The sequence below is a fragment of the Ptychodera flava genome, chromosome 2 (genome assembly GCF_041260155.1).
Source record: "Ptychodera flava strain L36383 chromosome 2, AS_Pfla_20210202, whole genome shotgun sequence".
Lineage (NCBI taxonomy): Eukaryota > Metazoa > Hemichordata > Enteropneusta > Ptychoderidae > Ptychodera > Ptychodera flava.
The window spans coordinates 44212274-44234363 of NC_091929.1; the positions used below are offsets into that span (position 1 = coordinate 44212274).

General features: G+C 37.1%; 1 protein-coding gene across 2 annotated transcripts in view; it reads right to left on the reverse strand.

Moving 5' to 3' along the window:
• LOC139121789 (oncoprotein-induced transcript 3 protein-like) overlaps positions 1–20012 on the reverse strand; it is a 37278-nt gene extending 17266 nt beyond the window's left edge. The window contains exons 1-2 of one of the 2 annotated variants that reach the window (XM_070686952.1): positions 19819–19975; positions 16330–16626 (exon numbers count right to left, since the gene is read on the reverse strand). In XM_070686952.1, coding sequence (XP_070543053.1) covers positions 16330–16626; positions 19819–19864 — 343 coding nt within the window. In that variant the 5' untranslated portion in view covers positions 19865–19975. Of the gene's footprint in view, positions 1–16329; positions 16627–19818 lie in introns of both variants that reach the window. The other variant, XM_070686961.1, reaches the window with a different exon arrangement.
• Positions 20013–22090: the final 2078 nt, after the last annotated feature.

Consider the following 22090-nt stretch of genomic DNA (forward strand, 5'->3'; position numbering starts at 1 on the left):
TTACAGGTATTGAGTTGTCACGTTGAAATTGGACAACACTATTGAACTAAGACTAGATCTTTCAGAATACTCTTGTTTTACCCGCTGATGGCAGACGTTTAGTGGCCACGGATGTACTTCCTGTCCCAAGCAAGCTTTAAGTTGGCGATTCATTTCAAGTCAAGATGAGATCGTATCAGTTTTGTTTGAGTAAAAAAGTCAAAGAACACTGTACAATAGTCCGTTTCGTCCTCACTACTTTATAAGTACTTACCCATAATGAGAATAGTTAAAACCACGAAGCAAAGTGTCTCCAAATTCATCCTCAGCTCATGTAGACTTTATGGAAATAGGCAACAAATCCAACTACAGACTATGCAGGCATCTACAGACCCTAGCCTTATAAAGTTGCATTAAGCCACGCCTACATCATATATGTAAATGTATGTAAAATCTCAGTCACCCTTTGATAACCCTACCATTGACAAACTCTGTTCACAAAAAGCACCATAAGATAGCAAATCTTTACTGATAGATGAAACACTAGTTGCCCATGTCATATATTACTTTACTCGATTCTTTTATATCCACGAATCTAACTCTTTGAAGAAAGTGCGTGTTAATGCATAAATCAAATATTTACAATTTATAAAAACTTTTGACCCTAATGCTCAGTGGCAGCCAAACATTTAGCTACCAACAAAAAGTATAATGACATTACAATGGCAGTCTTAACTGAAAAAAGTATGAAAATAGTGACGAAAGTAATTGAGTCTGTGGATATTTTTGAGAAAGACTCAGCAAAAAATATGGATAAAATACAGATTTCTAGAGAAAATATCAGTAATATTATCATAAATCTAAAAAATAATAAGGCTTGTGGTCCTGATGAAATAACCCATGAAATCATTAAAGGGGGTGGAGAAGTTATAATTGATTCCTTAACAAAACTGTTTAATTTATGCATCAATTTAGAGGTTGTGCCAAGAGACTGGGGAAGAAATATTATTATACCATTATACAAAAAGGGTGACTCAAGGAATCTGAATAACTATAGAGGAATTTCATTGAGTTCAGTAATTGGTAAAATATATAACAGAATAATTGAGAAAGAAGTAACAAATATAGTTGAAAATAGTAATACCCTAGGTGAAGTTCAAGGAGGGTTCAGAAAAAATAGACGAACAGCTGATCAAATTTTCATCCTAAAGGGAATAGCTTCAATTCGCAAACACAACAATAAACATACATACATGGCTTTTTTAGATTTCAAAAAAGCATATGACAGTGTTTGGAGAGAGGGACTTTGGTATGCACTGTGGAATAATGGGATTAAAGGGAAGCTCTGGCGTGTGATAAAACACACATATGATCACATTGAAAGCAAAGTCTCTTTTGGTGATATTGACACTGATTATTTTGATCAAAATGAAGGTCTCAGACAGGGATGCGTTTTAGCACCAATTCTATTTGCAATATACATCAATGAATTCAAGAAATTATTAAATGAATCATTTCTTGGTGTCAGTATTGATTCTGAACTTATCTGTGGCCTCTTTTTGCTGATGATGTAGTTCCATTAGCGCCAAATGAAAAACAAATGAATTCCATGTTATGTATTGCAAATAGATATTGTAAATTATGGAAAATGTCAATCAATGAAGAAAAATCTAATATTCTAACAGTAAATAAGAAAGTTGATAAACAGAAAGAGTGGATGATTGGGGAGTTGAAGATAAAGAGGCAACTGAATATAAGTACCTTGGCTACTGGATATCTCGCAACCTATCTGACCACACTCATTCTGTGAAAATCTCTGAAAAATTTGATAATTTATTTCCTCTGATGAAGGCAATTCTTGGTAACCGTGGAGATATAAATAGAATTGATTTTGGCTTTCCTTGTGGAATCACATAATGCGTCCATCAATTGAGTATGCTGGGGAACTACTCGTTCTCAGCACAACAGACTTAGAAAGTCTTGAGCGAATGCAACGCTTGGTTGGCAAATTTATTTTAAAGGCCTGCAGACACACTGCTAATGAAGCAGTACTTGGTGACCTTGGCTGGAATACAATGAGAAGTAAACTAAATATCATGAAACTGAAATATTACAAAAGATTACATAATATGGTCAACTCCAGATGGACCAAACAAATTTTTAATCACATGTGTTTAATTAATTCACAGGCAGGGCAGAATGAGAAGTTGTGTTGGAACTGGTCAAAATCTGTCAGCAATATACAGACTAAGTTAAATATCACAACTATCCACAACCTCACAGACAAAAGCATTAAAGAAATCATTTTCGATGATGATGAAAAGACATGGAGAGACAACACAACCAAAAAATCCACCTTAGCTCACTACCAAAAATTTAAAAAGAAATTAAAATGTGAATCATATTTTAAAACTATGAATGATTTTAAAGGTGCCCAATTAAAGTTCAAAGCAAGGTCATGTACTCTGGGGTTAAAATGTGAAACGAGACGATGGGAAAATGGAGAGGATGATTATACCTGTTCATGTTGTGGTAAAGAAGATGAGACATTAGAACACTTCTTGTTTAAATGTGAACACTTCTCAACTGAAAGAAATAAATTAATGGCTAAGACAGAAGAAATTCTGTTGAATGACAAAGAAATGAATTTATATAAAGATTTCATTGAAAGAAAAGGGTTGATTTGTTTGTATTTAGGAGATTCAACTGAAAACTACAACCCTGAATTAAGCTACAAAATTGATATTATTTTTAAACAATTCTTAGTCGAAGCTATAGACAAGAGAAGGAATTTTTTGTACTAGCTGTTAGCATTCTAGTTTTTATTATTATTGTTGCTGTGTTTTTTGTTTTGTTTTGTTTTTTCTGCTTCTTATCTCTGTACTTGAAATTTATTTTTTCATCAGTGTTTTGCAGCTCCTAATGTTTTATTTAGTGAGCCCCTGATCTAAAAGGGATGCAGCAAATAAATAAATAAATAAATAAATAGTGAAATTGAAAACCACGCAATTGTATCATTTTCCCAAATATGAAGCAACAGAAGCTTATCTCCTTTTTGTTTGTAAGCAAATGTGTCTTTTGATCATGTTAGCGACAAGTAGCAGAGGTAGGAAACACTTTTTGGGACATTTCCGCTTTTGTCAGCCTCAAAATCACTTTCAATACTTACCATACAGACATTAAGGACAGCGTGACGTAAATCGACAGTGTCTTGATAAGGCATCAATCATAGGACGATACTTTTAAACATCACAGTACGGTAACTCTTATTGACTTTCAGCTTGGTCAAACTGACAATAGAAATTAAATTTCCGACTTGATTAATGAAACAATTGTACATTTTAAATGTCCTATCAAACAAATGATCAGATGTTGTACCTTATGCTGTTAAACAAGAATAGCCTTCTCTTGATAATAACTTTCTCCTTGGCGCTTGGCGCATCAAGGTCGTGACTTTTCGGCTATCTCTATCTTGCAAAGCAAATATCTCGAGTTGATCTGTAAGTGGACAAACAATTGAGAAGGGCTACAGCCATCTACCGTGGGACTGTGACAACGAACACAGAAAAGAACGTTTGTAACAATGCATATCTTTAAAACAATCGTTGATAAGGAAGTCAGGAGTCTGAAGAGTCCACATTTAATTTATGATAAGAATTCAATTCTGAACACAGTGTTGCAACACTCGTGCAAAAACATGCTTCATCTGTCATAAATAGGAACTATTCAAGACCATATTGTCATGTTGTCCTCATCATCCATCTGTGTCAGCACCTTAAAAGGAAAAGGGTATTCAGGTGTTGTTTTGATGGGCACATTGGTCGGTGTAGGGGACTATGCAAACTTTTGTTGTTCTCGAATATTGTTTGCGTGGAATGCTAGTACATATAGTAAAACATTTGAGTAGCATACCGGGCAACGATCAGTACACATGTACAAAGACAGAAACCTACTTTGAACTTTTCACGTAACTTCTGTATTCACGAAATATATCTCTTCTTTCTTACGTCGAGGAAAGTTTCTGACATTTGCTGTATTTGCTCGCTGAGACAAGACACTATTCACACCGTAAACAGCTAAGCACCATGCCGTAAGTTCATGTTCCCAGCCATTGCTATTTTACAATGGCACTTTATGTCTCATCACAGCCTCTTTGTCGTTTTGCAATATAGCGATTAAAATCGCAAAGGCGCCACGTATAAATCCCTTGAAAATGCATCCATAAAATGTTTGTTTAAAACTTTTAATGGCCCTATTGACATTCTCGCAAAATATATAGGATAACAATTTTGGTCGACGTTACAGTTTGACAAAAGTGGGTAGTATTAGGTGCAATCAGTCAAGTATTCATACTGAAGAGTTTTGTGATCATTCCAATCACGTAATCGGTTTGATTACGATAGAAAATACGGTAAGGTTTCAATCGGGTTCGAACTCACAAGTCACAACAGCCTGTCGCCAAGCGCCAAAGCCACGGACAGAACCGCTCGGCCAAATCCCCACTCCAAGGGTGGAATTTACAGTTGAGATATAATGTGACAGATATTCGGACTCTCAAACCTTTACCATATTATATCGGCCCACTGCTTGTGTGGGACTCATTTTTGAAGAGGTAAAGTTCTCATCTGATTAGTTTTGTGAAACTCGGGAATTTTATTTTCTCCCATCTTGATAACACAGAAATGGCGGCCATTTTGAATTTCAACTATTTGTAAATATTGAGTAATTTGTTACTGTTGTAGCAAATTTTGTACGGGTGATGCCTGATGGTTTATCCATGATTGTGAATGAGAATTGTTAAAGGTTTGCTTGAGAAAAGTATCCGCAAAAATGTTTTTAATTTTCAAGTTGCGAACTACCTTAAAGACGTGGTAATGGCATTTGAGCTGATTAATCACTGTAACAGAGTCTTTTTGCGCAAATCATATTGAAACACTGTAATGAACGGTCGTAACATGGCATATTTATAAAGAATGCCGTTGATAAGGAAGTCAGACGTCTAAAAATACAGATAGATTTCGAATTCTCCAGGAGTCCTGGATGTAGGCTGTTCAGAGACAATGACAAAGGAACAAAAAAGTGTGACACAGATGATATGGAGAACAACACTTGCCTTTAAGTTGGAAATTGAATGATTGACCTATATAACATGACAGGCCTATATAGCGGGCAAACCAATTGCACTGGAAGCATTGACAGCTTGCTATTGATGTTTATTGTGTCTTGATCCTTTCATTGTCCACAAACAGCAATTTTAACCTTGGAATTTTTTTCAAGGACTAAATCATTGTTTAATGAATTGGTGATTGATTCTCCTTAAAGTGACATCGATTGCTTACCGGTTAAGATTATGTAAGGGATAGAACTAAGAAGTTCTAAATATCGCTGAAATTGGAAGTATGGTAAAATCCGATAGTCAGGGAGGAATAACAATCTCCTACTTCCAGTATTGGGTTGTCAATTACAATTTAAAATATTTCATCTTTTCAAACAAATACTTGAACTCACTTGCAATTTCATTTGTTCACTGAAACCTAGGGTAAGACCCTCCTTTTGTATTTTCTATGCGGTATTTGTTTGTTTATTGTAGTGGTTTATTAAATGGACGAGCTCAACAAAATGATACACAATCAAATGTTTAAAATATGCATACTATACTGCTGACTACACTGTTTTGCCGGATTTTATCCGACATGACGCTGCATACGCTCTTCAAAAAAAATAATAAACTTCCCTGCATCTATCGTCAATGGCGCAATACGCAACATTGGACCAACAGAATAATAAACTAAAATATTTCACGCACCACCTCATTTGGAAAATAAGCGCCCCCTTCCTGTAATTTCTATCCAGTCCCTTAATGTAATGAGTTTGGCCCCCTCATGTAGAATTCGTAAAAACATGTATGCATGTGTTTCCAGCTTAAACTGCAGCACGTGAATCGTGAATCTTGAATCGTGAACTTTGAATTAGTCTTACTCTTTAAAGCCACGCCTATCGTTGTTATATGGTCATCTGTCGTCACTCTTTTGCACCTATTGACAGGCGATTTCTTGTCTCGAACTACGCCACAAAATAGCGAATGTTGACCGATATATAATAAATCAGTTCCGCCTTGTCGTCTGTTGCTCTCTTGTGTTTTAAAATACATGTCTTGAGACTTTATAAATCTGTTTCTCCCAGATAAGTCGTAAATTTAAGCAGAATAACTTGTTATCCATGAAAATCAGAAGTTTGCCTCTGTTCCCTTAATCTACCCGTTTCTGTCATTCTGTGTACAACGTTGGTATCAGTCTGTCAGACTTTTAGGCTGCGTGTATGTCGTTTTTCTCTAAGTCGGTCTGTTTGTCCATCGCGCGTTCCCGTTCTTTATATTAATTTACGAAGCTTAAGAATTTAGGGCGAGGAGAAATTATGTTTATAGTGCGGCGAAACACATGCATTCTCTGTGATGTCATGTCACTATCTGAATTGCTGCCAGATTTTAAATGCTACAGAAATATGAATAAGGCCAAGAAAAACAATTGTTCCTCTGATTTTCGTGGCGAAGCTACAGGAGCAGCGAGCGCATTGTTTTTTATTGTGTTTTACGGACCGAAGGCTTGAAGTCTTAGTGATGACTTGGAGTCTTGATTTTACAAACAATTCACCATAATAGGTGCATTACCTATACAGACAGTGTTGGCAGAACAAAGTCTGAACTTTCCATCCGCTACTAGAAGAAAAAAAGCTGTAAAAATACCAAAAGGTCCTAAAAGTAACACGATAATGATTGCAGTAAATGTAGAGGTTTTGGTTGAATCGTCGGCAATACGAGAACCAAACATACCGTAGAGGGAGACGGTTTTCATTATTCGTTGCATTAAAAAGCTAATGTACATTGTTTAAAAGGTCATGCAAGGCTATAATGATTGTATTTTATCCTATCAGTCGATTTCGTTCAAATATTTGTACGACTTTGTGCACAATTGGACTTATTATATGGCTAAGGCACCTCTACTGTTGGCTTTCATCCTTTGGAAATGCCAAGATTGAGATTTGATGAAAGGCTACCGTATTAAAAGGATTGCACAGATTACAAAACATTCTTTGTTCATTGTTTAGTCTTGCACACATTCAATTTAGGTGCGGAATCTCAATGGGGCATATAGTTATTTGTTGAGATTTGTAAGACTCAGACAATAGGTCTGGTCCTTCACGATGCCAACGCATTCCTTTGCTCGACTGGCAGAGACGACTGATTAAACACATGGACGAGCGAATGATGATACAAACCTACGACATTCATTAAATAGGTCAAATTGACAGGAGAGGGTAAATCCAACCGCTCCTTAACCTCGAAAACCTACTTACTTTGTGAAGCGTTAGAGAAAAATAGCCGTTGAATATAACTTAACAATGATAGGGTTCTCGGGTTAGCTCTTAAGTCGCGCACACTGCTAAAGTTTTAACCAACTGCCGCAGTTATTGTTGCTTGGAGTACTGCAGACAAAACGAATGGTTCTAAATCTTTCTATAATGAAATGCCGGTGACTTTTGGGCTATCTCTATCTTGCAAAGCAAATATCTCGAGTAGATAAGTACCTGGACAAACAATTGAGAAGGGCTAAAGCCTTTTAGTGTGTGACCGTGACAACGAACACATACAGAAAAGAATGGTCGTAACTATGTATATCTTTAAAATGATTGTTGATAAGGAAGTCAGGAGTCTAAAGAGGCCACATTTAATTTGATGATAAGAGTTCAATTCTGAACACAGTGTTGCAACACTCGTGCAAAGACATGCATCACAGCTGTTTGGGTCTATAAAACTTTTGTTGTTCTAGAATTTTGTTTGTGTGGAATGCTAGTACATATAGTAAAACATTTGAGTAGCATACCGGGCAACGGTCAGTACACATGTACAAAGACAGAAGCCTACTTTGAACTTTTCACGTAACTTCTGTATTCACGAAATATATCTCTTCTTTCTTACGTCGAGGAAAGTTTCTGACATTTGCTGTTTTAGCTCGCTTAGACAAGACACTATTCACACCGTAAACAGCTAAGCACCATACCGTAAGCTCATGTTTCCAGCCATTGCCGTTTTATAATGACACTTTATGTCCTTTAAACGGACAGTGGAAACATTTTCTTTCACGTCACCTTAAAGGTAGGGGAATCTATCCCAGGGATCGAGTTTGTTCTAGTCTGTAAGAGAATTATGAAGGTGTCATAGCCTTTTGTTTTCCATTGAAATTGTAATCTAGTAAGTAAATTTCCTGTCAAGTCAATCTGACGCGTGACCCATGCTCGTCAGCACAGCCTCTTTGTCGTTTTGCAATATAACGAGTCTATGATTGAAATCGCAAAGGCGCTACGCATACATCCCTTGAAAATGCATCCACAAAATGTTTTTTAAACTTTTAATGGCCCTAGCGACATTATCGCAAAACTTCTATAGGATTACAATTACATTACAGCTTGACAACAGTGGGTATTATTAGGTGCAATCAGAAAAGTATTCACACTGAAGAGCTTTCTGATAATTCCAATCACGTAATCGGTTTGATCACGATAGAAAATACGGTAAGGTTTCAATCGGGTTCGAACTCACAACTCACAATAACCTGTCGCCAAGCGGAAAAGCCACAGACAGAATCGCTCAGCCAAATCCGCACTCCAAGGGTGGAATTTAAAGTTGAGATATAATGCGACAGATATTCGGACTCTCAAACCATTACAATTTTATCTCGGCCCACTGCTTGTGGGACTCATTTTTAAATTTATAGAGTAAGTAAAGTTCTCATCGGATTAGTTTTGTGAAAATTGGGAATTTTATTTTCTCCCATCTTGATAACACAGAATTGGCGGCCATTCTGAATCTAAAATATTTGTAAATTGTTGGCAATTTGTTACTCTAGTACCAAACTTTGCACTGGTGACGCCTGATTTTATTCCTGATTTTGAACGAGAATTGTTAAAGGTTTGCTTGAGAAAAGGATCAGCAAAAATTCTTTCATTTTCAAGACGCGAACTACCTTAAAGACGTCCTAGTGACATTGAAGCTGATTAATCATTGTGACAGAACCGTTTTGTTCAAATTATAGGGAAACACTGTAAAGAACGGTCGTAACATGGCATATTTATAAAGAATGCCGTTGATAAGGAAGTCAGACGTCTAAAAACACAGATAGAGTTCGAATTCCCCCGGGGTCCTCGACGTAGGCTATTCACAGACAATGACAAAGCAATAAAAAAACGTGTGACATAGATGATATGGAGAACAACACTTGCCTTTATGTTGGAAATTGAATGACTGACCTATATAGCATGACAGGCCTATATAGCGGGCAAACCAATTGCACTGGAAGCATTGACAGCTTGCTATTGATGTTTATTGTGTCTTGATCCTTTCATTGTCCACAAACAGCATAACCTTGCAATTTTTTCAAGGACTAAATCATTGTTTAATGAATTGGTGATTGATTCAGCTTAAAGTGACACCCAATTGCCAACCGGTTAAGATTCTGTAACGGACTGAATTAAAAAGTTCCAAATATTGCTGAAATTGGAAGTGTGGTAAAATCTGATATTCAGAGAGGAATAACAATCTCCGACTTCCAGTATTGGGTTGTCACTTACAAGTTAAAACGGGTCATATTTTCAAACAATTGAACTCACTCACAATTTCATTCGTTCACTGAAACCTATGGTGAAACCCTCCTTTTGTATCGTACATGCATTATTTGTTTATTTATTGTAGTGGTTTATTAAATGGACGAGCTCAGCAAAAGGATACACCATGAAGTGTACAAAATATGCATACTATACTGCTGAGTACATTGTTTTGCCAAATTTCACCCGACATGGAGCTGCATATGCTATTCAAAGAAAAATAATAAACTCCCTTGCATCTATCGTCACATTATCGGGTTTTAGCACTGGGCGCAACCTGTGCAGCAATGGCGCAATATGCAACATTGCGTGAACAGAATAATAAACTAAAATAAGGTCACTATTTTACGCACCGCGTCATTTTGAAAAAAAAAACCGGCCCTCTATCCCTATCAATTCTATCCGGTCCCTTTCTGCAATGACTTCGGCCCACTCATGTAGAATTCGTAAACACACATATTGCAGGCCAGCACTTCGTGCATATAGAAGGCGCCATTTAAGTCCTAATGGTTAAATATCGATGTACATTGTCGATAAAGTAAATTTGTTTGAAAATGCATCTGTTTCCAGCTTACTAAACTGCAGCACGTGAATCGTGAATCTTGAATCGTGAACTTTGAATAATCATTAATCTTACTCCCTTAAAGCCACGCCTATCGTAATTATATGTTTGTCTGTCGTCACTCTTTGGTAGCTTTTGACAGACGATTTCTTGTCTCAAACTACACCACAAAATAGTAAATGCTGACCGATATATTATATAGCAGTTCCGCCTTGTCGTCTGTTGCTCTCTTGTGTTTTTGAATACATGTCTTGAGACTTTTAAATTTGTTTCTCCCAGATAATACGTAAATTTAAGCAGAACGACTTTTTAGCCATGAAAATCACAGGTATGCCTCTGTAGCCTTAATCTACCCGTTTCTGTCATTCTGTGTACAACGTTGGTATCAGTCTGCCAGTCTTTTAGGCGCCGTGTATGTCTTTTTTTCTCTAAGCCAGTCTGTTTGTCCATCGCGCTGTCATAATCTTCCAGAATAGTAAAATTTCACGCTCACAGAACATTAAAGTTCTTGGACGCAAGTGATCAAGCTGACGTTTCTTTGTTTGGACTCTAACAATGCTGGCGCCAGGAAATACCAGCACATATCGCCAACACGATCTCGCTCTTTTAACACATTAAAAAGAATTACCCAGTAACTTATTTTTCTCATGGAGGTATTCTGCATACTACCCCCATGTTCCATTTTGTTTCAACCAATCGTAATATTGAGCCGTTGTTATCAATTTAATTTATTCATGGCATGGGTTTGAAACAAAAGAATTGTAGCAAGCCACGCACGGGCAAGTGATAATTTCTACTTTTGTAATCTTTTCTAATGTCGGTAAATCAAAGTATTGTCTTATTATATTCTTTATGGTGTCAGCATCCGACATAGCCAAGATACTGTATAAATAGACACACTAACTCAGAGGAAAAACGAAGAACTCAAGGACCGATAACCACGGTCACTCTCTTGTGGAGTGACCGAGACAGGACATTCACTCAGAAAGGAGAACTCGAGAAGGACCGATAATCACGGTCAGTCTCTGGTAGAGTAACTACGGAGAACTTGGACCACGGTCACTCCTCCGTGGAGTGACCAAGACTCAACAGAGGACACACTAACTTGGTCCGACTGACACACAGGCAGATTCATGTATCGTTGACTGCGCCGTTCGGCCTAGCCACGGTTCCGTATTCAATAAATAAGTTCCAGTTATACATCAGCACTCGTCGTCAGATCCAGCTTCCTTATATTATGTTACGACCGCGCGTTCGCGTTCTGTCTACTCAATTTACAAAGCTCAAGAATTTAGGGTGTGGAGAAATTATGTTTAAAGAGCGGCGAAATGCATGCATTATCTGTGACTTGATTGTCACTATCTGAAATGCTGCCAGTTTTTAAATGCTAAAGAAATAAAAATAAGGCCAGGAAAAATAATTGTTCCTCTGATTTTTTTCCGCAAAGCTACAGAGGTGGCAAGCGAATTTTTTATTGTGTTTTACGAACAAGCGCAATCTCCTACTTGTTAAATTGTTACTGATAACTTGGAGTCCAGATTTTACAAACTGTCCAAAATAATAGAGGCATTACATGTACAGGCAGCGTTGGCAGAACAAAGTCTGAGCTTTCCTCACGCTAGTAGAAGAAATCAAAGCTGTAAAAATACAAAAATGTCCTAAATTATTGCAGTGTATACAGAGGTTTGTTTGGGTTGAACCGTTGGCAATGCGGGAACAGACATACTGTAGAGGGAGACAGTTTGCATTAGTTGTCGCAATAAGAAAACATCTTAGATAACAGAATACTCTGTCAGTCCATTTCATTAAAATATTTGTACGACTTCGTGCAGAATTGGACTTATTATATGGCTAAGGCACCTCTACTGTTTGCTTTCATCCTTTGGAAATGCCAAGATTTAGATTTGATGAAAGGCTACCATGTTATAATGATTGCACAGATTATAAAACATTCTTTGTTCATTGTTTAGTCTTGCACACTTTCATTTTAGATGCAGAACCTAAACGGGACAAATAGTTATTTGTTGTGATTTGAAAGACTCAGACAATAGGTCTGGCCCTTCGCGAAGTGTTGTTAATGCCAACGCACTCCTTTGCTCGACTGGCAGAGACGACTGATTAAACACATGGACGAGTGAATGATGATACAAACCTACGACATTCATTAAATAGGTAAATACATCTCTAGACTTACATAATTACAAAAGTTATCACGTGGTAATTTTCCCGCCAGTCTTTGATTGTTTCTTAAGATTAAATAAGATCAAACCATGGAATTTCCCGTTCTCGATTGTTCTCATCGAAATCTTAACCAACAATTAATTAAACTATTACACTATCTCTTATCTGCTTCTCGTACGATCGGAGTCAATGACTCAGACAATGGGTCTGGCCCTTGAAGTAGTGTTCATGATGCCAACGCACTCCTTTGCCCATCTGGCAGAGACGACTGATTAAACACATGGACGAGCGAATGATGCCACAAAACTACGATATTCATTAAATAGGTCAAATTGACAGGAGAGGGTAAATCCAACTGCTCCTTAACCTCGAAAAGCTACTTACTTTGTGGAGCGTTAGAGAAAAATAGCCGTGGAATATAACTTAACAATGATAGGGTTCTCGGGTTAGCTCTAAAGTCGCGCACACTGCTAAAGTTTTAACCACTTATGCCGCAGTTATTGTTGCTTGGAGTACTGCAGACAAAACGAATGGTTCTTAATCTTCCTATAATGAACATCACAATTGTTATGTTTAAGAGAAGCAACTATATTCATTTGAACACTGAGAAAGTTTTTATGAATTCGAAATCATTACATGTTCGCCAATCCAGGACATTACTGTATGTCTTTCTGTGAATTTATAAGAGATCTACAGGACACAAGTCTCTTTCTTTCACATCATTAAAATCAGCGTACAACTACCATATCATATTTGCCCTGAAAAATCATATGGTTCTCCATACTGGCACCTGACCTTGATTTTGATCCTTAATTATAATAAAGGAAAGGTGTCTACGATAATATTTTCACATTAGCATTAACGTAACACCCCTTCCTGTCCAACTATAATTTTGTATGAAAACAAATTACATATAACAAATCAAACAACTGACGATTTCTTGAACGTAAAGTTCAGAGATATTTAGCGTGTCTTGTGTGTACGTGTCTCAACTTCTCAGATATTGTAGGGCTTTTGATTCCTACACTGATCTTCAACTGAGACACAGCTCATTGGCATCAAAACTAGTGAGACAGAAATACACAACAAAAAGACTCGTTAGGACTTTCACAAAGTTCTACGGTCGATATGACGACATTGTGGCCAAATATGACACCTCGGTCACTCAAATGATTAGCGACAGCATTCCCGGCTTTGACTCATTACAGTGATTCATATCCTGTATCATTTCATACAATATTTAGACCAATCCTGAGGGGTGTAGCATGCTAGCAGGGTACGCTTACCCATTCCGGACACCTGGTACCACCACTAACTATCATTGGTTCAGGATGGTCCTACTTAAATTTGTAAATCACAAATGTCCCATGGACCTGGTAATGTATTACCTTGAACGGAAATGATTATTGGACCAGTTTAATGTCATATTGGCTCTCCTAAACCTAATTAGTACTGGTATGTGTTTGCCTGTCCATTGTGTCAGTATCTATAGGCTATTTAGATAGAGTAGAAATGGATGCATACATCGTATCTGTGATCGGATAAAACTGACATCTTACTGTTAGTAAGGCTTTTCTTGGATAATTCATGCAAATGTGGATTACTGATGTCAGCATATGCTTTAGCATACGTCTTCATTTCTGCTGTATCAGATTCGATCAGCTACAGAAAAAAACATTACAAGGTGCGGCATTGTGGAAAGAGACTAAACTCTTCAGCTTTTGATGATGGCAATTTTTATTTCTTAGGATCCTTGCAATAATAGTTCTATTATGGTAGTACGTGCCTCAAAAGTGAAATAAGCTTACTTTAACTTTTGCTCAAATTTTTCTCAATGAAACTTTCAACCATACTCGTTCCGAATCAAGGAAAGAAACAGGGATAACCGTGCAAAGTTTGGGGGTAGAGAAACAAATTCCCTGACATTTACTGATACTTCGAATTCAAAATAGCCTCCATCCCTGTGTTAACTCTAGTACCACAAATAAAATTTTGGATTAAAAAAAACTAAGACTCTTAAAGTTTTTCTTACTCCAAGAGTTTTAAAATGAGCCGGACAAGTGGTAGATCAGAAAGGAATGGGAAAAGTTTGAGAGTTTGAATATCTGAGGCACATTCTTAAAACACTAAACTCGGTGAAACTTTTTACAGATGTTGATCTCACAGAGATATGTTAAGAAGAAATATTGAATGCTGTGGTTGCTTGTCAGTGACTTTATGAATAAGAAGAAATGCGAAAATTAATTCCTGTTAGAAATTGGATATAATCAATTCAAGCATTGATCTTGAATTTACAAATATACTAAGCCATACTAAGCGTTGATTTTTACCAGCCTGATATATATATGTTATGGCAACGGTTCATCACGCAGACTCATTAACACCTTGATCAAGGCCCTGTCCCAACATGCTGTCTTGCCTACAAGGATAATCCCACACAACAGATACCTGGCATTGTGATGTATTGTTTTGCCTCTAGGATCCATTTGTCAGAATTTACCGAAAGTGTTGTCATGGTGTCATGCATATGTAACCGTATTTGCAATAAACTGTATCTAAGTAAAATCGGTGAAACATGACGCAGATAGTTATTGCTCAGATGTAATTGAAACGAAGAACATTTGGAACTGTCTTAATAAAAATGTTGCTTCACATTTAACAACATTTCGTGACTGGTCCTCCTCATTGAATAACTTTAAACAATGATCAATTTTGATAAAGTTACTTAACATAGTGACACATGATTGTATACTAAAAGACAATGGTATATGCAATGCATATTACTACGCTATGTGCATATTTAAACAACTTTTCTCACGAATGAATATATTCAGTTACATTGTAGGAAACGTGTCAACATATTGTAATGTTAACACTGGAAACCCTTTACTTTTTATAAAAATTATTTTCTGCAAAATGCAGCAAGTGATATACTGCATCAAATTTAATTGAGACCTAAGGCTTGTGTCTGTAAATCGTTGTTAATATATTATGTGACATAGTGCTATGTCATTATTATTCATGAGCTGTTATTACTATTCATGAGGCCATGTATATCTGTCCTCGCCTCTCGTGTATTGGTCAGGCTCCAGCTCACCGTTAGCTAATAGTCACTCTATGTACTGTAGCATAAGCATAATTGAATAAAGTAGCATATTTAGATTATAGTACTCGCTGCCTCAAGTCTTCCTTACATCCCTTCAGCATGGGAATACCAGCCTTGCCGATCCCGACCCGGGATCCCGACTCGCTACCAAGTGATCGACAATACCATCACAACGCCGGTCTCGTCACAGTATACTTGTTCTGTGTTGCTGTGTTGATGTGTGTGTGTGTGTGGGCGCGAGCATGCATTCATGATACCAGTAGAATACGTCTACGTTAGCAAATTGTCTTTACTTTTGTGAAGGCTTAAAGCCCCCCTTCAATTATCAGATTTATCTAATAAAAATATTATTTACTTGATGAACTATTCAATGGAAAACAAAAGAATAGCAAACTGTTAATGGGCTATTGACACATTCGCTAATGCAAGAACCTGGGATTGAGAAGGGCGCCTTTAAAGAATAATTGCACATATATGTTTTGAAATCTCGCAAGCAACAAAACAATCGTCAAGAACGCATGTAAGATGTTTCTCTCGTCCTTAAACATTTAAACAAAACTGAGGGCTCATTTATGTACCGTTTACCGAATCAAGATTTTTGTCAGCATGAATATCTATCTATCTATCTATCTATCTATCTATCTATCTATCTATCTATCTATCTATCTATCTATCTATCTATCTATCTATCTATCTATCTATCTATCTCTCTATCTATCTATCTATCTATCTATCTATCTATCTATCTATCTATCAATGTAGCATACGAAATACATCACCAAACATATCAGTCAGAATACATGAAGATAACTTTCGACGCCTAAGGTTGGTCTTTTTTACTTACGTCTATACACTCTCTGGTCGCAACATATGTTTGTCCAACCCCTGTAACAGCTACAAGAACTCTCGAGTGGCACCCCGTGGTCATGGCAACCAGGATTGTTACAAGACTGCGACTCGCTCAGCGAATAGGGACAGGATCCACCACACGAAGCACCAACCGTGACCCATCGAGTTCTTGTCTGTACACCAGCAGTACCACAAGGAACAGAGCATGTCGACCAAGAAGACCAGGCACTCACTTGACAGTTGGCTGGATGGCATGCACGTCGACGACGTCTACGTCTCCATGAATCTGTCACTAAAGGTCCAAGGACGAACATTTACTACTAAAGGGTCTTATCATAAATTTAATTATCTGGTAGACAATATCGGAGACAAAGTTACTGAAGTTAAGATTATGGTTAAACAGTTGTCGGGAGCTACAAATTTTCATCTTATTCACCTACAGTATGCTCCCCGAAGACAGTGGCAAGTATGACCGTAAACTCTTGAAGGAATTTACAAATGAACAACATCGGAATTAGAAGGAAGGCCAACATGCCATCTATTTTCCAACTTTGAAGTTTTAAAGGATTTGACAATCTTTTCAATACCATAAGAAAATATGTTTTGGGTTTCTTGCAAAAAGCCGAGATACTTCCTTTTTTACGGTCCAGGAACAAAGCTAGTAAGCCAGTCTGAATATGAACATATCAACATATCCAAACGTCATGAACATGTAAGAATAGAAATATAAAGTTCGGATAAGAAAACAAAAGTGTGAAAACTGAGGAAGAATATTATGTCACGGTCCAATTATAGCCATGAAAGTAAGAAAGAATGCCAGGCGTAGTTTGAAACACTTAACACACCTTTCCAAGGAGAGCACGACAGGTTTTTATAGGAATGGACTCATCGACCGTAAAATAAAGCACATTGAACTGTTCATCATAGCAGAAGTGGTAACATTCTCAAGACATATTTTATTGACGCGATCAGATGTTACTTGCACCGGCTCTTGATAACTACCCAAAAAGCATGTAACAGGAAAACAGGCCGTTCAATCTGTACCTTTCAGTGTTCTTGATTTAACTGTTTGCTAAAGGCAGTTTTTCCATAAATGTAAAATAGGTACTAAATTGACGTTAATGATTAAAAACATGGCGAGCACTAGTTGAATTCTGGTGTTCTCTTTCTGAAACTTATCATTCAGGATTATAAGTGTAAAATATGAAAGTTCTTTTTCTTACTGCAAAATCGTAAAAACGTCAAGAGTTTATAGTTTATAGTTATATAATTACAGGTTTGTGCATGTCAACACAGATTGAATATTATATGTAGAAAATTCTTTAGTCTACCTTCTGATCTTCCTACTGACTTTGACAACCATTGCTTTCTACAGCAGTACAAGATAAAGGTGCAACGTATATTGATGATTGAAAAACGGTAGAGAGCTTCAACAGCCTTCCTTTGTGAAAGCCGATACAGGCATCGTAGGCTGTAGATTGAAGTCAAGTGCATTTTCACAAGTAGACCATTGCACCTTACATAGAGAAATGGTTGCTCCACTGTATAGAGTGTATACATATTCCCCTTCGCTGAGACAAAAACATAACATTCAGCTTACCAGACCTACCTACAGTACTGCCTACCTATCTTCTTACCTACCTATCAACACACATACATACATAGAATGATAAATACAGGGACAGATTTAAGTTTTATCGATTTTCTGGTGGATTATTTAAGATGGTAAAACTGACAGACTAATATACATACTGACACATTCGCAGTCGCTTGCACAATACCAGTAATGCCCCGCTGAAAGAGATTAATATATTCGCCTCGTCATGACTCGGACGACAGTGCCTAATCTGAAATGTTGTAGAGCATACTGACGGTTTAGAGGTCGTTCGGATTTGAAATAAGTGAAATAAGGCCAAGAAAAATAAAAAGTTTGTTTCTCATCCTAGACATACTGCTAAAATGATGCGGTGACGCGGGTTTTCTTCTCTTATTTTTTTTTATTCTTCAGCCAACAGGAACGCGTATGAAAACAACATGGGAATGCAAGAAATGTAAATGTACAGCAGTGTTGCTTTAGAATTTTTGTATAGCAAGTTCTGCGGTTTGACTTTTAGTGCAGCAATGCACAGTTTTGACAGCTTGATATAACAGTGACATATGTGTACAGTTCTGAATGGAATGTTAGTGTCAGTTATTTTGTTTACATTTATGTTTTATGCAGCACTGTGTTATGCACTATTTTTGTGTTGTTTTGGTTTTTTCATTTTATTTCCCCGTGAGCAGAAAAAAAGGTTGACGCACCGGGTCTGAATTCACGCGCGCGAGGATGAGAAACAAACTTTTTAATTTTTCTTGGCCTAACTCCCTGGTGCTGATTAAATGCCAACAAAAATACAGCATTTTGAGTTACTTATGTAGCAATTAATTTAAAGCAAGAGTTGACAGTTTTATTGTGCTTTCGTTTTGAACTTCGGCTTTGGATTCCAGTCATTAAACAGCATAATCACTGCACCAACACGCTAACCCTGCACCAATTTTTAAGCAAAATTTGCGCAAATTCATAGTTGTACAGGTGATCAATGATTTTGATTACATGGTTTCTTCTCCAATGCATTACAGTTGTTTCGGATGTTGTATGTCAGTCGAAGTTCCCAATATAACAGCAATGGTAATATAAAGCAGCATTTTTGGCCGCAGCAGTCTCATTTTTCACAAATCAGATGGATACACCGCTGTGGTCAAACTCAGAATGATTTTCTCAGTTAGGTCCCCAACATTTTGATAAATTTTGAGCAGACATAATTACACCGTTTCATCATGATTATTTTTTTCGCTTTCACTCATAAAAATGTCAATATAAAATAACCTAACCTGACATTTTCTGACAATGTCATCAATTTGGTAAGTTGCATATAATTGCATTTTTATCCACGCCAAGGTCCTAACTGGCTATTTCTCACTTTAGGCAAGTTGTCATGACGACTGATATAAACACTGTGTGTACGATGTTTGTTGTTCGCATCCTGGGAAAACCATGCGCACCTGGAACATCATTACAAGAAGTAAATAGTCGCCAAACAGGCGTTTGTTGTTATGTTACTAATAGCCAAAGATGTTTATACCATCATCTGCCTAAATGACTATGTAGGCCTACCTCAAGTCTTGAATACTAACCACGGATAATATTCACAAAACGCGTTTCTTGTGGTTGAATCTCGGAAGGTTTGTGTTTCTTTCGAGAATGTGTTTGAAATTATCACAATTATCGCGGTACGACTTTCGGGGCTTTATCACACTGTGCACTCATAAAATACGTTAACTTTCCTTCTGCGCTGGTCAAAGTTCGCGCGAAGGCGGAAGTAAGATGCAGTTATTTTCAGAAGTGCAAACCTTTAAAAATTCACCGAAAGAGGATAAACTTTTCATGCGTAGTGAAACTTGTAGTCTGCAAAGTCAATGATATAGTGTTGATCAAAATACGTACCTGCAGCAAAAACGGCGATGAAGACGAGGATTAGTTTCAAATTCATGCTGAAGAAACCTTCAGTGTGACTTCGAGGTTTATCCGCAACTCTATGGTTCCTCCTCCAACAACGCACTATTGTTATTTGTGTTTATTCATTTCTATCCTACTACGCTTTGGAGAACAATGTTTAACTACTGTTTGCAGATTGCAATGGAGTGACGTACTGTGTATTGTGTCTTTTATACTCGTGTTAGCCCTGGTATAAGTGCATTGAAGAGTCTCGTATCTTGGATTTCCTAGTGACCAGCTTTGGGCTAGAATAAAGGACAGGGGTGCGGGTGAGTGTTCGATTGGAGAAAGTAGTTATATGATCTGAACGACATTCCTGTTTGACGTTAATGGGGAAAGCGCCCTCACATTCGTGTATAATTTGCCGTATCACGGTGCACTTTCTCTAGATATGGATTCTGACATACTTTCATCCTGGCTGCTACGTGCTTTTACATCTGATAACGTTCAATTAATTCACAATAAATGCGAGATTTTAAAAATGTCTCCTCGCTGATCGTCGGGGCGACGGTGAAGCTGGCGATATCTATTGAAATCAAGAGTACCTCAGTGCGTTAATGAGATGCCGACATGTTTTTGAAATACGAGAAAGTGAACCGTAAGAATACAATAATATTGGATATTCTACATACAGACAGTTCCAACAAGATGAACACTGTGCATTTCAAAACGATAGTTTTGATTACAACAAGAACGCCTTGTAGTTTACATAATATATATTATATATATATATATATATATATATATATATATATATATATATATATATATATATATATATATATATATAGTGGGCGCATGGAAAGTTAGGCTTATGCAGCTGTCAATTCAAATAATGTTCCCTGACGTATGTGAATATTTGTAATATATTGACAAATATTTGTCGTTTGCTAAATCTGAACACGTAGTAGACTGGAAAATTTGCTGAAGCCGCAAAGCCTAGATTTGTCTGGCACGGCAGATTGGTTATAAGCCTTATGGCTTTCACAAAAGTAACTTTCATCAACATATCAAAATTCACCTGGAATGAAAATAGCTGTCAAATAAATCGATAGAATACAAAACTATAAAGACTCCCGCCACCTCTACATCGCCCGGATTAGAGGGGTGGTTCGCCTAATTTGTATCAATTTTGTCTGAGTCTAGCAATAGCTGAATAGAAATTCCGTTCCTTTGATTTATAATAATGTCTCAACCCCTGGAAGTGATATCAATAAAAGGGACCATAATGGTCCATCTGACAGTGCAATCCCGGTTTGGTCAGAACTGTGAATATTGTGAGTGTACAGGGTGAGTATTGCAGACTAGTTTTATTACTTCTTCGAATGTTTATCTTTTTACAGCGATGAGAGCCGACACAGCCTGATTACTGTTTTATTTTTATTGTCTTGATTTGTGTCTAACTTTGAATCCTCGTTCGTATCAGCATAAGTTAGAGGAACGCTTTAAGCTGCCCAAGAAACTACCACTGTTCATATCAATTGTTTCTGCGCTATTTGTAGAGGACATTTTTTCATTCAATCTTCAAACTGCTGCCATAATACCGAGTTCCTCAGCTTGTAGCCTGTATCTATGTCTAATGTTACTGTTGACAGCTAAATCCTAGTCCGGATAACGATTTAAAGCACAACAACCACATGGCTGGAAGTTTTACGTCATAAAACTAGTTACCTGTTGTAATTTAAATCTACAGGTGGGATTTTGACAAAACTTTGACCGCGACATGGAAATTTGTAACTTTAATACAGGCAAATACAAACAGAACGGAGACATTACTATTAGCAGTTTGGACTTTTTTCTTTCAATGTCATCTCTAAAAATGCATGCTAAGGCCAAGAAAAATAAAAAGTTTGTTTCTCACCCTAGACCTAATGATGCGGTGACGCTGTTTTTTTTCTTTTTTTTTCTCTTTTTAATTCTTCAACCAACAACAACGCACAAAAATTATGAACATAATATAGGAATGCACGCAGAGATAAATGCAGAGCAGAGTGATGCTTTAGTATTTTTTCATAGCAACAGTTTTGTGGTTTGACTTTTAGTGCAGCGACGCGCAGTTTTGAAATATGTGTACAGTTTTGTGTCAGTTATTTTGTTTACAGTTCTGTTTTATACAGCACTGTGTTATGCACTATCGTCGCGTATTTTTGCGGATTTTTTTTTCATTTTATTTCCTCATGAGCAATAAAAAAGGGTTGACGCGGCGGGTCATAATTGACAA